The 14,078-nt window shown below is 44.6% G+C and overlaps 1 protein-coding gene across 3 annotated transcripts in view; it reads right to left on the minus strand.

The window, feature by feature from the left end:
- Window positions 1–2,006: 2,006 nt before the first annotated feature.
- Window positions 2,007–14,078, minus strand: part of FGGY (FGGY carbohydrate kinase domain containing) — a 138,182-nt gene continuing 126,110 nt past the window's right edge. For all 3 annotated transcript variants that reach the window (XM_032192722.1, XM_032192723.1, XM_032192724.1), the window contains 2 exons: window positions 2,946–3,007; window positions 2,007–2,225 (listed from right to left, as the gene is read on the minus strand). In XM_032192722.1, coding sequence (XP_032048613.1) covers window positions 2,144–2,225; window positions 2,946–3,007 — 144 coding nt within the window. In that variant the 3' untranslated portion in view covers window positions 2,007–2,143. The remainder of the gene's footprint in view (window positions 2,226–2,945; window positions 3,008–14,078) is intronic.

Genomic DNA, 14,078 nt, shown 5'->3' on the forward strand with positions numbered 1-14,078 from the left:
TAAAGTTTATAGAAAGTCTGCTAAAGTTGGTGGGAGTGGGGGTGGTTGTGTTGAGCTGTGAAGAGTTAAAAATGCTGGTACAGTACCAGACAATCCTACACGTCTCTCCCTATATAATCTGTACATTTGCTATGTATTTGGAGTCAGTGAACTTATTTTTACATATGACTTGTATATTAGAATTGTTATATTAAAATATATGAATATTTATTGTTCACAATACACTGGTCTCCAACTGTTTTTTTCTTTCTACACATTTTCAATTGACATCTTTTATTGTAGCCTTGAATTGTATGTTATGATACACCAGTATGTTGCAGTTATTTTCTTGCTTGTTATACTCTTTTTGTTATGATGTTTTCTCATTTTATTCCCATCAACTTTCATTGTCTTTAATTATGTCCCTGAACTTGTAAAGCTGTTTCTCTTAACAATGGGTACTTTGGAAATGGCAACAATTGCTTTTCCATGAACTACAAGGCAGGAAGTGCATTGTTTCTTTAAAAAAATTACCAGATGTTTTTGAGTGCTGACTACTAACATAAAAACCCCAGAAACTATTATTTTCCAAGTTCTCTAAGTGTAATTTTGTTATTGTGTAACTTCTGTTTGCATTTAACTGGGAATTACAGCCTATGCCAATACAAAAGAATGGAACTTCTATCAAGCTAAGTGTATAAAGATGGAGTCCATTTTTATGGATACTGATGCATGGAGAGGGATTGACTGTAGGTTGTTTCTCTTGTATAATAAAGGCTCACCAAGAGGGTCACAGATTACAGTCTAAAGAAAAGAAGGGTTCTCATTAGTGACCTATAACACACTTACAGTTGATTTGAGTATGTTCTGTTCTGCTACCCCTCACTTCTTAGTCCTTTAGGGGACTCCTTAGGGCATCTGTTTTTGCCTTATAAGCAGAACAATATCTTTTATTAATAAGTAACAGATAAGCGCAGAGAAAAAGAATTTCTGAGAGAATCTCACTAAAGGCCCTGACAGTGTTTGCATCTTTCAAGATCAAAACGATTTGCATGGTCTGAGGTGAAATGGTTCTGCAGTATACAACCAGAGTGTTCAGCCATGCCATGATCTGGTGGTGTTAGCGTGACAGTACCCTGCAGGACTAACTATCCAGGGAAGCCTTCAAAATCACCTGAAAACAAATGGAAGCCTCTTGTTGACTGAATTTGGCCAGCGGGCAGCCAGGAAGGTTTCTAAGCACTGACAAATGCAAGTCTAAGGAAGGAAAACCGTCTCTCTCCCTCTGCTTTCTCTGTACCTGCTGTCACTGCGTTTAGCCCTGCAGCTGGCAGGCTGTGTAGATGCACAAGCTTTGAGCTGGGTCTGTCTGAAGCAATGTGATGAGAACGGCCATGGAGTGCTGGACTGTCTCAGGGCTGACTCCCCACAAGGCAGCTGGCAGGGTGGAAGGAATGCACCTGCGCTATGAACATATTTTCAGCAACTGTGTCTGCTCAACCTAGCCCTTCAGTATCAACAGTGGGCTGTCTTACATCTGCACAGAGATTAATAAGTACTGAAGGCTACTTGCAGAAGACAAAACAGCTCAAGTTATTGATAGGAAAACGACTATGCTGCAGGAGTGGAAACGGAAAAGGAGTAGGAAACAGAACAAAACAGATAGGGAAAGATTGCACAGCTGCAAAATTGATTTCCAAATATCAGCCACCAAAAAAAATACTACAATCGTGGTTAAAAAAAAAAAAAAAAAACATTCCAATGGAAATCACATCTCAGCTGTAGGAGATACCAAAATTAAAAGGGCCCCTAGTGACGCTATGGGTGCAATACCTGTGAGAAGCACGGCAAAGGTCAGGGATTCAGGTCCGTGTTGTTCCTTGTGCTACTCCTGTGTGTGGCCAGTCTGTACACACCAGCACCATGGTACCAGCCGCTGGCTGTGTCTTCTCTGACGGGATTAAGTGAGTATTCATTGTCCCTGATGTGTGTGGAGTATAGATGGAAAATACCCAGCGCTTCACAGTGTATGCATTTTATTTCTCATTAATAATGAAAATATACAATTTAGATGACAAAAACACGTTTTTACCATGGACAGTACAGTGAAAAGAAATTACCCTGAAAGTGTATCCCTGCTGTTCCCAGACTATACGGCTCTGGACTAGAAGCCTTTCATGATGGCGCGATACTCTCTCTGGTGCTCCACGAGTTTCAGAAATACTTCGTATTTCTTGTCATAAAACCTGTAGTAAAACATAATAATAATAATTTCCACAAAGCTTGAGATTTTAAGGTTTAAATCCCCTGTAAAACACGTTCACTTTCTCTGCCCCGCATGTCAAGTTCCCCGCAGCGGGCGGGCCGGGGACCGGGACCGGGACCGGGACCGTGCCCGCAGCCCCCCGCCGAGCCCCGGCCGCGCCGCCAGGTGGTGCCCGCGCCCCTCCGCGCCGGGACGGCCACGGGGACCGGGACCGGGACGGGGACGGGGACCAGGACGGTGTCGGCAGCACCCCGGGGCCTGGGGCAGCGCCTCAGCCGCGGGCCGCCCGCCTGCCTCGGCCTCAGCCCCGCGGCGGGCCCGGTGACTCGGGCCTCGGCGTCACTTGTTGGAAACGCAGCGCTGCGGTAGCCCCCGGAGGGTCCTCACAGCTCCTCATGTCCCCTCACAGCTCCCCACATCCCCTCACGTCCCCTCACAGCTCACAGCTCCTAAAATCCCCTCACATCTCTCACCCTGCCTGCCGCTGAGGCGAGCTGTGGGCAAGGGCAGGGCTTTAGGGGGTGAGGCGCTTCCACACCACTTGGAGCAAGTGTCTTCCTTCGCCCGTGTTGAAGAGGATGCCCATATAATCTTTTTAAAAAATGGGGCATAACTGCGTTCAAGCAGAGCTAGAAAGAAAGGGACATGAACTTCCTTTGAGGCAAATTCTCACAGGTGAACACACAGAAGCCAGGGCTACCTTTTGTGCTCGTGGTTAGGCTGCACGACTCGCCCGATTCTTCCCATTTTCGCCATGGCCTCCTAGTAAAAGACAAACACAAGCTGGAAAAGCCTGTTTTGATTTAAAATACTTTTTGACAAGAACAAGATGTTTCAAAACCAATCGGAACATTACTGATGTATTTTGTTTCGACTGAGCAGGCCAGATGGCATAAAATATGTTCAATCCCATTATATAGTAGTCATGAGAACAAAGTACTGCAGACCCCTCAGTAAACCAAAATCTGTTCCTCTTTCTTACTGGGAGTCTGAGGCAGAACAGACTTATCTTTTATTATTTACACTAACCAAAGGAAATGTTAAACACTGCATCCCCGGAGGGGAGATTTCTCAAATAAAATGATGCTTTACATGAGATCTCTTAATCATATTCCCAAAGTATTGATTCCCTGTAGCAAGGGAGGACTCCAGTGCGCTCCAGAAGCTCAGTGTGACTTGCAAAGTTCTGTTACGGAGCCTACAGCTGCCCTCCCATTCCAGGATAAAGGTGTCAGAGACGATTTTGATCCTAATTTGCTTTTGGCCAACATAAAGTCAGAGGAAGGGATGTCACAAATTCTCCCCAGAAGGAGTCTCTGGGACAGTCACAAGAGGACTGAGCAGTTTGGTTCCTTTCCCAATTTCTATGAGATTCTGATTTCCTATGGATTTTCCTTAGCAATCCCACTTGCATGAGACACTGATCACCGATGTGAGCAGAGAAGCAAGCTCAAGTTCTTGGGCCAGGGTGGAGGCAGCAGGCTCAGGCTATTTTAAATTGAAGTTATTTCACAAGGAGCATTATAGCCATAGTTTTCAGATGGAGCAGTGTTAAACATAAAAGATCAGGATTCAAGAATAAGTGTCTGACCAAATCTCTACCAGGAGTCATAGTTTCTAAGTAGGACCCTAAGTTTTAATATTAGTGCCTATTGTTTTAATATTAGTGCCTAAAGCACAACACTGTGAGGGTACCAGTGGAGAACAGTCTGTCTGTGCCAAGCTGCTTCTGCTGGAAGCCATCTCGTCAAATGCTCCAACCAGATTTGTTAAAGGGCTGGATGCTTTTATAGTCTGTTATATCTGTTGTAGTAGAATCTTTGCCTTCCACTAATCCAGCATACAGCTGAGGAACTCGCCGACCTTTACAATGCCGATGAGCAATGTAAGCACAGTTTCACCAACCCAGAATAAGCAGGGAGACTCTGCGGGTAAGCAGGTGACTGGCAGACGTCACATCTGGTTTCCCATTTCCCCTGCGTTAAAGAAATAGGATCATGACCTAAATGCCAGGATGTACGTGGCCAGCAGATCCTGTCTCCCATGCACAGCAGTGTCAGGTCAGCTGGCACACGGTGCCTGCGATGCCTTCGTGTGCCAAAGCCGCAGGCGGCCCTCGCTCTGCCTGGCTGGCTGAACCTGTGCTGTTATTACCTGTCACGTTCTGGGTACGTTTGCTTCATCCTTCAGCATCAACAAATCTTCTTATACTGCCAATTCAAACGTACTACTCAAATGTGGAACACCTAACTTTCTACATTTGTTGAGTACAAGGGATTAAATGCTGGATAAAACTGTGGCTCTGCCAAAGCAAGAAGCACTGCCTGTGATGGTGGTCAGCATTTTACTGTTAGAGCTTCTGATAGAACAGCAGAGGAGTATTTCTGTGCACTGATATGCCTATACTCTTTCATACGTGCAGAAGTTGATTGTACTTGGATTCCGTAAGAAACACCCTTGAAATAACACTTCCAGTGAGATACTGTGTTCTCTTCTCTGGGACAAGTGCGCCTGCTGGCACAGAGATCCTGCACAGCAGCCAGATTAAAATACTGGCAGGGAAAGGTTGCTATCTTTCCCAGTAAGAGAAATGAGCATTTATTCTCTGCTCCTTAACAAGTGATACTAGCTCAAGCATTGTTCCTGTTTGCAACAGTCCATCGTTTACAACCCCCTTACATGGCCAGATGGATTGAGTCTGCTCACAAAATGAATGAACATGGGGGAAAAAAAGAAAAAAAAAGTAAAAGACAATTTCCTCTGATACAACCAGATATCTTTTTTTAAGACAGCTTCCTGTCTTACAGGAGAAACACAGAAAACATAAGACAAAGGCAGAGATCCTGCATGCTGCACAGCAAAGCCCCTCAAAGCATTCTCACCAAGGGGAAGAGTTACAGAGCTTTCAATTCCTTGCTTTACACCTATTGAATTGCCCAGGTGCTACTGAAAACACACACACACACAAAAAAAAAAAAAAAAAAAGCACAATAGGACCACCTGATAGGGTGCAAATGTCTCAGAAAAATCAACTTTTTTCTCAAGTGCAACAAAAACGAAAGGGAGGGCCAGGCGTTGCTATTCCCCCTGTGCACACCGGCAGGGTGCACTTGCTGCTGGCCCATGCCGGGCAGCGCTAAGAGGACACGAACAGCGCTGATCCCAGGAAAGGTTCTGCTTTGCCATAAATACTCCCCCCTAACCTTGTGTGTTACTCTGGGGCCTCTTACAACTTTCAGTGCTGAAAAATGCACTGACTACTTCTTCGGGAAATAAGCCAGCCCTCTGAGATAAACATGTATCTAGCCAGGTTTTATTTTTACACCGTTATTCATCTAGCTAAAGGTCTTCTCAGGTTGGTTCAAGAGAGCACAGACACCGCAGTGGGTATGGGTGCTGTATGGGCACATCCTCGAGCTCCCACCTGTGCCGCTGTCACACCACTCAGGCCCCACAAGACATCAGGCACCCACAACACACCAGCTTTCAGACCACTTGTGGTGGTCTTCAAAGGGCCAGCGGAGCTGATGAAAGCCTCCTAAGCTCCCTGGGAGCTGGAGTTTCCACTGCTCCCAGTGTTATGTCAAACTGCAAAAAGTTCCAGCAAGCGTCCTAAAACTCTGATCTCGCCCCAAACACGAAGCTTCTCTTCACATTTAATTTTTCATCTTCTCCCTGTGACTTCCCAAAACTTGAAATAAGCTGCTCTCACAGTGACACAGGCCTGTAGCCTTCCAGAAGCTCCGGCCCCATCTCTGGCACAGAGGGTCTGGACAGGCAGTGAGGGGGAAACCACCACACCATGGGGCTGGGAGCAGGACAGACTAGGAGTTCCCTAAACAAAAATGGGTCCTTCTAAGCCTGACATAAATCAGGAAACACAGCCTGGCTGCTGCTTATCTTCTGCTGGCTCACATTTAGCTCATTTTTTAAGCACAGGTAAGGAGGAAGATGCCAAAGCAGTCTCTTCCAGTTCATCATATAAATATTTTGTATTTTTATATCTGCTAAACCTATCGAGGTCTTCAGAAATCCACAGCATTAGGTCTCACAGCAATCACCACGATAATGTCAAGTACCATGTTAAAGAAATACACAGCCAGCAATTTTCAACAACCCACTTGTTCTAGGTTGCTCAAAATATCCTAAATTAATTCCTCTCTTAATTTGCATTTTGGTTGTGTGGTTTTCTTTAAAGTCAGCTTGATCATTGTTCATTTGAACAAATACTTTATTCCCAGAGGAGAGTCTTTTCAACAATTTTCTGGGGACAAAGAAGAACAGAACATTAAAAATATGAATTTATAATGAAATCAGAAACAAAGGAACATAAGAATCGTATTACTGAATCAGATCAACCTTGTGCACTGTTCTGTCCCTAACAAAGCCTTAAATATAGCAAAATGATAATGCTGCTGTTCAGAAATAGTCTGTTTGAGGGTCAACATCCAAATCCATAATTCCAGTCACCAAGAATTTCACAATCTTAATTTGAATGATGCTCTATCTTCTTTGTTTGCCAGTCTAGACAGTACAATGAATACAGTGATTTAAACACAATGAATTCTCTCTTAAAACAAAATATTTTGTAAAATTGCTTTTTAATCATTTCTTTTCTTTCTTTCCATAAAGGCTATGCTATAAATAAACCCTGAAAGTTCGCATTTGATCATCATTTCTAAAGGCTGGGCAAGAGGCAAGTGAAGGGTTTACACAGAAAAAAATAGAGGCACTGTGGAGCAGAAATAAAGGGATGCATTCATGATTCCCAACCTTTTGTTAGAGTGTCAACGCTGAGACAGATAGAAGCCAGTAAACACTCTGCTCACCACAGGGAGTTAGCCCCATGGGATTACCCTACCCGGGACCGAAGGCAGAGGCCCAGAGAACCAAAATCTCCAAGGCCTGCTGGTATTTCAGAGCCAGGTGCCATTCTGCTGGCCACAGGGTGACCCAGTTGGGAGGGCCACTGTCATTTGGAGCAATTCACTCAGTGCTGGTGGCCGAATTCTGCTCTTGAGCACGAGCTGACATCAGGGCGGCCCCAAGGCAGAAATGGCCCACGGGGCTGGGGAGCTGGCCCACCACAACGCCCCCTGAAGTACGGAGCCTTACCATGGCTTACAAGCTGTAGAGCAAACAGAAGGGTCCCCAGTTCTCTAGCACCACCCTCAAGGGGGACAAAACCTTCTTTTGACACAGCATATAACATCTGGAAATTTCAACCTTTGCCCCTTTAATAAGAGAAAAGAAAAGGTTTTAACACTATGTGGGAGATGCACTGCAGCAACCTCCTCTGTCATGCCAGGAGACACCAGGAAGGCACGTCAGGCTGGCATTAGGAGCACACAGGTGTTACAGGGGTTATCTTTACATGGGAGGACAGCTTTCCTCTGATTCCCCAGGGAAGGGCTGACTCAGAGCACCCGGCACGATCCTGCACATCCCACAAGAGCAGCCCATCTCCCTCAGGACTACAGAGGGAGCCAAGGAAGATTAGCCTACCTGTGAACAGTCCTTAAGCCTTTTTTTTGGACAGAGACTCAGACTTATGTAGCTGAGTATTACCAAAAATTAATGGGATGTAGGCCCTCAAAAGCATACATCACATGAGAAAAATCAGATTTACGGGCATCAGCCTTAGGTTTAAGATAAACCAAAGAAGCAACTAAATCCCACGGAAATTAATGAGCTGGGAACATCAGTCCCCCTCAGAACTTAGGCTTCTGCTTTACTTAGGTACTTTAAAAATTATATCCAAAGTTAAATGGATGAGGCTTTCAGGCACAAATGCAATTTTGCAGCTGTTTTCTGCCCAATTACTCATTCTGAAAATCTCAAGAAATGTGAGGACTTTTAACTAGTGTAGTTATTAACAGTAAAAACAGCTATCTATCATCTAAAGTTTGCAGAATTTCAGTGGCTGAAAGCATTTGGCCTGCATGTATAAAAGCATACATCAAAGCTCACCAAACTGCCTGGGCACACCACGCTTCGGTTACAAAAACAGCGTGCCAGCTACTTAGAGGAGGAATCTTTAGGCAATATGAAAACCAAGAGGTGTACTCAAGTGCAAATTCATCATGTTTTCTCTCTGAATGACGCTGGTTTATAGCTTGTCCAGTGACAGCCGTGGTTCAGTTGTACCAAGAATGACTCATCTAGGAATGATGGCAAGGATGAAAAATAACTGCTGTAAACCAGCTTTGGATCAGAAATTGTAACAGGAGTAATTCAGGAGTCTTGGAACAAGCTGGAACGAGATGCATGGCTTGCTCTTCTTTCCAAGCCAAAGTTGGTAATTCACCTCATCTTGGTACTTAGGCAAAAGAAGGAAACTATACTCACTTTTACTGTAGTAATACAAACTAAGTGATCACAAGCTGCCATTCTTGCAGCCAAGAGTGGTGAGAAAGCTGTACAGGCAAACATCCTTCATCAGGCATTCCTGAGAATGGCAGGAGCATTCGCACAGGAGATCAGTCTCAATTTCCGAACCACAGAGAGCTTTAAAATACAAATTTCCCCTTGACAACATTATCCAGACTTCCACTCAGGTCAGTCTGGACTCTTGTGTTTTTGTAGAGCTCTGCTATCACAGACCCAGCATCAGAGGAAAATTTAAAAGTTGGTCCATTTACAACAGACTGATATTTAAGAGCACTCTCCCCCACCACATTTGTTTTGATTTGTAGAGTTCAACAGGTGTAAGTACCTTCAAAGTAACAGACCGACCTTCTTTACACTTTTAAGTCCCTGTAACAAGTACAGTAGTAAAATTTACTACTGTAAAATTTACATGAAGTAAAATTTACTACTGTAAAATTTACATGTAGTAAACTTTACTTTCTTCAGCAGTGAAGAACTCCTTCACCCATCTCCATTCCGTACACACAAGCTAACAGCTGCTAGCTAACATCCTTTTAAGAAGTCCAGTCACAGACATACTTGGATTTGAGGGGAATAAATAGATTTCTTGAAATGCTGATGTCCAAGAAATACTTTTAAAGTGTTTCAAGATTTTTAAGCAAGGCTGCTATCTTCTTACAGGCTTTCATTTAGGGATTGCTTACTCAATAGCCTGGAGATGCAAAATTCATCTTATCTATGCTTACAGGAGTTACATGAACTCATTTATGCAACAGAGCCCTAGCAGAACTTTTCAGAGGTATATGACTGCATGAAAAAAGCATGTGATGGACCACATACAATATTTTTCTAGTGGCTTTCCCCCCCCCCCCCTTCCTTTAAATTTGTTTGAGTTATAGGGGCAGATCTTGGCAGCATGCACAAAGCCCAAAATCTGTAACTCAATTCTCTGTGGTATTCTGAACGGAGGGAGCCAAGTTTTAAAACACATTATGGATAAATACTAGGGCCGAGCAAAAATTTCACACCTAAGACCAAAGTGTGAAAATTTGGCTCTCGTTCATTTAGTGAAAAGGTGGAAAATTTCACACAAGCTTGTATTTTCCTTTTGCTCTGTTCCAGCATAGATGGCTGCATTAGTATCAAGCCTCAGAGCTGTTTGCTGTCTGTGAGTCTACAGTGAAGGAGGGAGAAGAGGATGGAAGGGTGGAGGTGCCGTGAGCAGGACAGCAGCTCAGGACTTCAGTTCGAGTCTGTCTTCCAGAAAGAATGACTGGCTTTTTGAATCTGACTACCTTTATCTATTCATATGTTAGGTTACAGCATTGGTCCATCTTAAGAGAAAATGTTAAACATTTGTTTATTAAAGACTGTTCCTGTGGTGAAGGGGAATCAGGCAGGTAGCGTAGATGCCCCACATTATTACACCAAAAACCATTATTAACAATAACTTTCCAACTTCAGTCGACAGGGCCAATGGGACAGCCCTTGGATGGGGCCTCAGTACAGAGACAAGGTGGTTTTCCGGTTCAAGCACTGAATCAGGGTACAGAAAGTGCAATAAATTCCCCAAGTTATTTTCAACATGTAATTAACTCTTTTAAGGTTCAGTTACCTCTCCCTAAAATAGGCTGAACCCATTGTTTCCCTGCAGGCTCGATTTGGCTTGTGCACGCAGCTTGTAACTCTAGGTTTGTCTCTAATTTTGGACCGTGGGTGGCACACGGCGGCCTCAGTCCCACTCCTGCCCTCCGTGCCTGATTGAAGTACGTATCACTTGACCTCCCCGGCGGTGTGGGAGGGTGGTTTTCACTCCTTAGCATCGGAGACAAGAACAAACAGAAAAGAGATCACATAACAGATGAGACAAGTGCAGATGAGGCCACGGCACCACCTCTACCTCCAGAGCACCTACTCTGATCCCGTTCAAAGACAACGTGGCCGTCGGTCAGACCGTGCCCACAGCAGCTCGGTGTCACACACAAAGCTCGTGTTTTGGCCAAGCTGGCCAGCCCGCAGAGCCATAAGAGGAGCAGCAGTGGCAAGGCAGCTGCTGTGAAGGGTGGCTTGTCGCGCTCGCGATGATATTAATTACTTATTCTGCAGACCAAATTTAGCATGGGATGAGGGTCAGCTATGATTGTCACATCATCTATCAGCTGGAAACTATGTTTGGGTCTAAGCTCCAGCCACACTGCTACTAAATATAGGCTGTTTTGTTGTTGATCTGACTCTGCACTCCCCCAAGTTGCCTTTGACTATCAAATAATTAAGCAGTTTGCTCTGTGAGGGCTCCGCTGCTGGCAACTCTTAGTGTCCAAAGCTACTTGGATGCAGATTTGTCAGCTTAGCATGGGTTTCAGCTTACCCGGCCAATGGAAAGAACCCAAGTGTTTCGCTCCTGGTCCAGTTTCACAGCTTGCTGGCACTGGGTGCCATGAATCAACAGTCTGCAGGCACCGTCCACGCAGTCTGCACCGGCGCTGGGGCACAGCTCGGTCGCACGCACCCAGCCGTGAGCTCGCACAGATTATTCATCAAGTTTATGTCCACCTTACAATGCTGCGGATGAAGATCCACGACAGTTTTAAATTAAGCTAGCAGATACTGCCAGGATGCAACCAGAGCAGCACAGAGCTGCGCCTGGTGCCCACCACCAGCCTGGGGCACACTCTGCCTCCTCGCCACACCGTGTGGCTATGTCATATACCATGCAGTGGCTATGCTGCTGCTGGCAGCTGTGCCACCACAGCAGAGGCTCCCTGAGTACACCACAAGCCAGCACAGACAGTACAATTCCCTCATGCCTTTCTGAGGTGGAATAGATTTATCAGCCATACACAGCATCACTGTTGCAACAGACCGAGAAGGTTTGACCATACCAACCACACAAGAAAACACATCTATTTAACCCGCTTCTTGGGCTTGGAAACGTTGTGCTGACAGGTAGTTCTGTGTAACGGGAAACTCACCTGGGAGTAAAAGATCAGATTCCTACATCACAGCCTACTGAAGGGGACTGCCACAGAGCTAAATCAGCCCTGTCCATACTCATTGCTGCTGGTGATGGGAGCGCTGCTCTGCTGCACAACCTGGAGCAAGTCCTTTTGCTTCTCTTGCTCCTTTCTCACCCCTCTGCTTGCACTATCCGTCCTAATGCTTTTATGCTCAATTTTAGGTGCGAAAACCTTTGGGGCAGGCAGGACAGGTGTGCGGCTCCGCTCTAAACCACAGAACAAAAGAAATGAGCTGGACAGAAAGCAGGAGGAGTCGTTTGCACAGGGGAGGGTAGAACAGAGAAGCTGAAGACCAAGCATCCACACAGGATATCCTGACACCCGGCTGTGTATTTGACACAATATTTTGTTGAACTGTACCACTTCCTTTAAGGTGCAAAACTCAGATTTATTCAGCTGATTTCTTTTCACACACAGCTTTCCTTGCTTAGTTCAAACTTTTATTTGCCATCTGGCAATGGGTTGGGGTTTATGGGGGGGAGGGGATAGGAAAGGGGGCTTTTGCTTTTTCTATTTTTTTTTCTTTTTTTTTTTTTCTTTTTTTGCATCTGTATTTGCTTTATGAGCTATGGCTAAGGCATCATTTACACATTGGGAACTTGATCGGGTTCTCTCAATTCTTTCCATATGTTCACTTATGCTGTCAAAACATTTTTTTGATCTAATTAATCTGCACACGTCTCTTCATTCATTTCCCTCTCGGTAAGTTTTCGCATTTTGGGGGTTATCTAGCTGGGATTTTGTCATGAAAACAATTTCTGACTACACTTGGCTTTATGGCTACTTCATCAAGAAAACAAAAGTACATGCATCATTTCATTCTTCATCTAATTATTCATTCGCATCTTTCAAACACGTTCTGAGGAAACTTTCCTTTTTCCCCTCATCTTTCAAATATATTCTTTGTCATGCTCCAGTGTCTACCTGAGGTTAATGAGGAAAAACCCTGCCGTGAGTTTTGATTTGGGATTATTTTTATCTAGTTAATCTGATGTGTGGTTTACTATAAAACAAAATCTCAGAAATATGCTTCATTTTACTCAATCTGGACTGCACTTGGGAAATTACTCTGGTCATGGGCTCATAAAAAACAAAAGTCCTTTAAAAAAAGTCTCTCACTACTGTAAACCATTAGAAGCTTGAGATGTTAAAGCAGAGCAGAACTGCACAAAGATAGGAAGAGAACCTTTCTGGTAACCTTGCAGATGTTCTACCTACAAGAAAATAAAACATTACTTAACAGATAAGTGGTATTTTAGAGATATCCAAAGTGCACCATGCAGAAAGTAAAACCTAAAAGATATCAGAAATCTGCTAAGCCTAAAGAACCGTTCCCCCTTGTGAAGCACAGTGCAGAGAGGATAACTGCCTACTGCAGAGTGCATTTGGTTTCCTTGCCATGATTGCTACAGGCAAGGATGCTTCTAGCGTGCTGCTCCAGAAAGTGATTTTCTCTGCCAAATCAACCAGTGATTAAATTAGGCAAGAGCTGAAGCAAGGCTCCACCACTGACCAGCTGCTGGTGTTGTCTGGTTCTGTTAAAAGCTGCAGCATCCTGTCTTCTCTAGGTCTGAAAAACAGAGGCAGCGAGAGATGAGAAGTTACTCACCAAGTGCTACTTGCACGTCTGCCAGTAAAACTCTAGCTATAGCTTACATGCCCCTGGCTATAAACATTTCTTGAGGGATCAGGTGAACAAACACAAGCTGTTCTCTAAGAAGTGTGCTGTTCCTGAAAGGCACCTTTGCTCCACATATTGGATACTTATTGCTAGGAAATTTTAGAAAGCTGCTCCTGATCTCTAGATAGCAAGGGAAGCCTGGTCTGACGGATGGGACAGCCAGTCTGTTCCCCAAATGTGCTCTAGCAGCAGCAAGGGAGGATCCCAACCTGGACTGTGGGATTCCAGCCGACAGGTGATAAGGATTGAGGGTGACATCCTCAATGCAAACAGCATTAAGCACACAACTCATTCCTCTCCCAGCCCAGCAATACTAGCCTGTGTGATGTGCATGCTCCTGTAAAACATGATGAACTCAAGACCTCTTGGCTGAGTCCACACTACATGGTCTCAGTTAATTTCTAGATCTTAATGGAAAATACAGATCTTCAGTGATTTATATGAGGAAACTGCAATAGTCACATTAGAAGAGGTATACAGGAAGAAAATACGGGAGACAGCCCATGTACTACACCAAGTAGATACAACACAGCAACCTACACGTGGTACTGAAGGTCCATCCCAATTATTTCAGGCTGTTTTCAGCAAATGTGTAGGTGTTGGTCAGGCAGACCCTCCCTTATTCCCTCTACGACTCCTTCCCAGCTTCCCCTTCAAGCACTCTGTTACCAGAAAGGTTCTCTCTTGTTTACAAGGCTGCCCACTGGGCAAACCAGAGGTGGAGGGGAAAGCCTCTGAATGGATCAGAAACGGCACAAATTGCTCT

This window comes from Aythya fuligula, chromosome 8 (assembly GCF_009819795.1).
Source record: "Aythya fuligula isolate bAytFul2 chromosome 8, bAytFul2.pri, whole genome shotgun sequence".
Taxonomy (NCBI): domain Eukaryota; kingdom Metazoa; phylum Chordata; class Aves; order Anseriformes; family Anatidae; genus Aythya; species Aythya fuligula.